The following is a 2500-nucleotide window of genomic DNA, read 5'->3' as shown; positions in this document are numbered from 1 at the left end:
GTTAAAGTTTACCACGGACACACACACACACACACACACACACACACACACACACACATACACACACACACACACAGACAACCGAACACCGGGTTAAAACATAGACTCACTTTGTTTACACAAATGAGTCAAAAAATCAAAAACAAAATAAACCTCTGAAAGACACGACCAACCAAGTGTCTGGGTTTGTTTGTTCCAATGTATCTGTGTAATTTTACCTGCGTGCTACTAGCTGAATCTGCAGCATAAACACCACTGATGACTTTTCAAGTTTGTGTACCTTGTGGATGGAGAGAGAGAGCTGCCACTCTTTACTGTTAATTGTAGACCAACACCCCAAACCCTCCACACCCCTAAAAAAAAAAAAAAAAAAAAAAAAAAACTCCACTCACCTCAGCCTGAGCTGCCTCCCGATCTCGTCCTGTAAGATCTTCTGCTGCTGCTCCACCAGCAGTTTCTGGTACATCATGGCCGCCAGGTAGCGGGCGATCTCGCTCTGCCACTCTGTGACGCCTCCCCCAACCCCACTACCCCCAACCACAGGGCTGGTGGGGGCCCGGGGGGGGAGTCTGTAGGAGGGGGGTACGGGTCTGACCCCCTGGTGGTGGAGGGGACGAGGCCGGGGGCGGTGGTTGTCTATGGTGTATACAGGGCCGTCTGTGTTTGTTGTTTGTTGATGTTGTTGTGTGTGGTGTGTGTGTGTGGGAGGGAGGGGATGTGTGTTTGTTTGTTTGTTTGTGTGTGCGTGTGTGTGTGCGTGTGTGTGTGTGTGTGTGTGTGTGTGTGTGTGTGTGTGTGTGTGTGTGTGTGTGTTGTGTGTGTGTAATTGTGTGTGTTTGTTGTGTGTGTGTGTGTGTGTGTGTGTGTGTGTGTATGTGTGTGTGTGTGTAAGTGTGTTGTGTTGTGTGTGTGTATGTGTGTGTGTGTGTGTAATTATGTGTGTTTGTGTTTGTGTTGTGTGTATGTGTTTATTGTGTGGTGTGTGTGTGTGTGTGTGTGTGTGTGTGTGTGTGTGTGTGTGTGTGTGTGTGTGTGTTGTGTGCGTGTTGTGTTGTGTGTGTGTGTGTGTGTGTGTGTGTGTGTGTGTGTGTGTGTGTGTGTGTGTGTGTGTGTGTGTGTGTAGGGGGTGGCAGTGAGGATGGGGAAGTGAAGGAGGAATAATGGGCGAGGAAGGGCAAGGACAAAGAGATACACATGTTAAAAAAGTGTTCTTCGTTGCGTGAGAAAAAGAACGATTATTGGTGGGAGTTTCTGTGTGTGTGTGAGTGTGTGTGTGTGTGCGTGTGTGTGTGTGTGTGTGTATGTTTATGTGTGTGTGTGTGTTTATGTGTGTGTATGTGTGTGTGTGTTTATGTGTGTATATGTGTGTGTGTGTGTATGTGTGTGTGTGTGTGTGTGTGTGTTTATGTGTGTGTGTATGTGTGTGTGTGCTGGCCCAACACTCGGCTTATCTGACATAAGTTTTACATTTAGGCCAAGAGCAAAGTGAGAGCTCCAGTCAATGGGAAATCATTTAAAAAAGCTTAGTCTTTTGTGAAGGACTATGACTCTCAAACTAGGAGGCAAAATTGCACTGGCTCTTAGTGCTGCAGCCTTGTGGGCTAGCTGGCCTTTGGGAACCATCCCAACGCTGACTGTCCTAAAACCCTCTTGGCCGAGAGAGTGGGGATGTAACTTGGGCAAGACACTCTCCACTATAATCAAATGCTAGCCCAAATAGTTGGAACAGCAGTTGATTCCTCTGCTGTTCTGATGGTCATAGTCGGACACGACTGAATATCACACACACACACACACACACACACACACACACACACACACACATATATATATATATATATGTGTGTGTGTGTGTGTGTGTGTGTGTCACTCTGTGTGAGTGTGTGTGTGTGTGTGTGTGTGTGTGTTCTTTTTATATCTAAAAAAAAAAAAAAAAACCCACAGGCGCACGCACCTACAGCTCTCTGAACATAAACACAGCGCAAAACACACGTACATATTCACAAACAACACACACACACACACACACACACACACACACACACACACACACTAACAGACACACACATACACACACACACACTAACACACACACACTAACACACACGCGCGTGTACACACTCAACATTTAACTTTTCATGTTTGATATTCATGCGTATCCGTTTGAAGAGAAAAACGAACCACTGAAAACCGACTTCACAGCAGTAGCGTGAAGACATGGCTCCCAAGCACCCATTTTACCTCACTGGAGTTTGGACCAGAAACACTGCCCTTGGTGGTAAATCATGGCAGTCCTATGTCATATAATATTTTATTTTATTTCATCATTTTTGTCCTTTTTTGTTTTATTATAATCCATTTTATCCTGTTTCATTTTATCTTCTATTCATTTTTATTATCAATATCTTTTCTTTGTTTTGTTTTGGTTTGTTTTTTTTGTTATCCACTCCACCAATTCCAGCCCTCTTGTCCAAGGGGATATGTTTATTTTCAAAACATG

At 44.6% G+C, this 2500-nt stretch overlaps 1 protein-coding gene across 1 annotated transcript in view; it reads right to left on the bottom strand.

The window, feature by feature from the left end:
- The window catches only part of LOC143297660 (uncharacterized), a 77317-nt gene that overhangs the window by 41680 nt on the left and 33137 nt on the right, over window positions 1-2500 (bottom strand). The window contains exon 6 of the mRNA XM_076610079.1: window positions 393-657. Within this exon, the coding sequence (XP_076466194.1) occupies window positions 393-657 (265 nt within the window). The remainder of the gene's footprint in view (window positions 1-392; window positions 658-2500) is intronic.

Source organism: Babylonia areolata, chromosome 23 (genome assembly GCF_041734735.1).
Source record: "Babylonia areolata isolate BAREFJ2019XMU chromosome 23, ASM4173473v1, whole genome shotgun sequence".
NCBI classification, from domain to species: Eukaryota; Metazoa; Mollusca; class Gastropoda; order Neogastropoda; family Buccinidae; genus Babylonia; species Babylonia areolata.
This window is presented reverse-complemented; position numbering and strand designations above follow the sequence as displayed.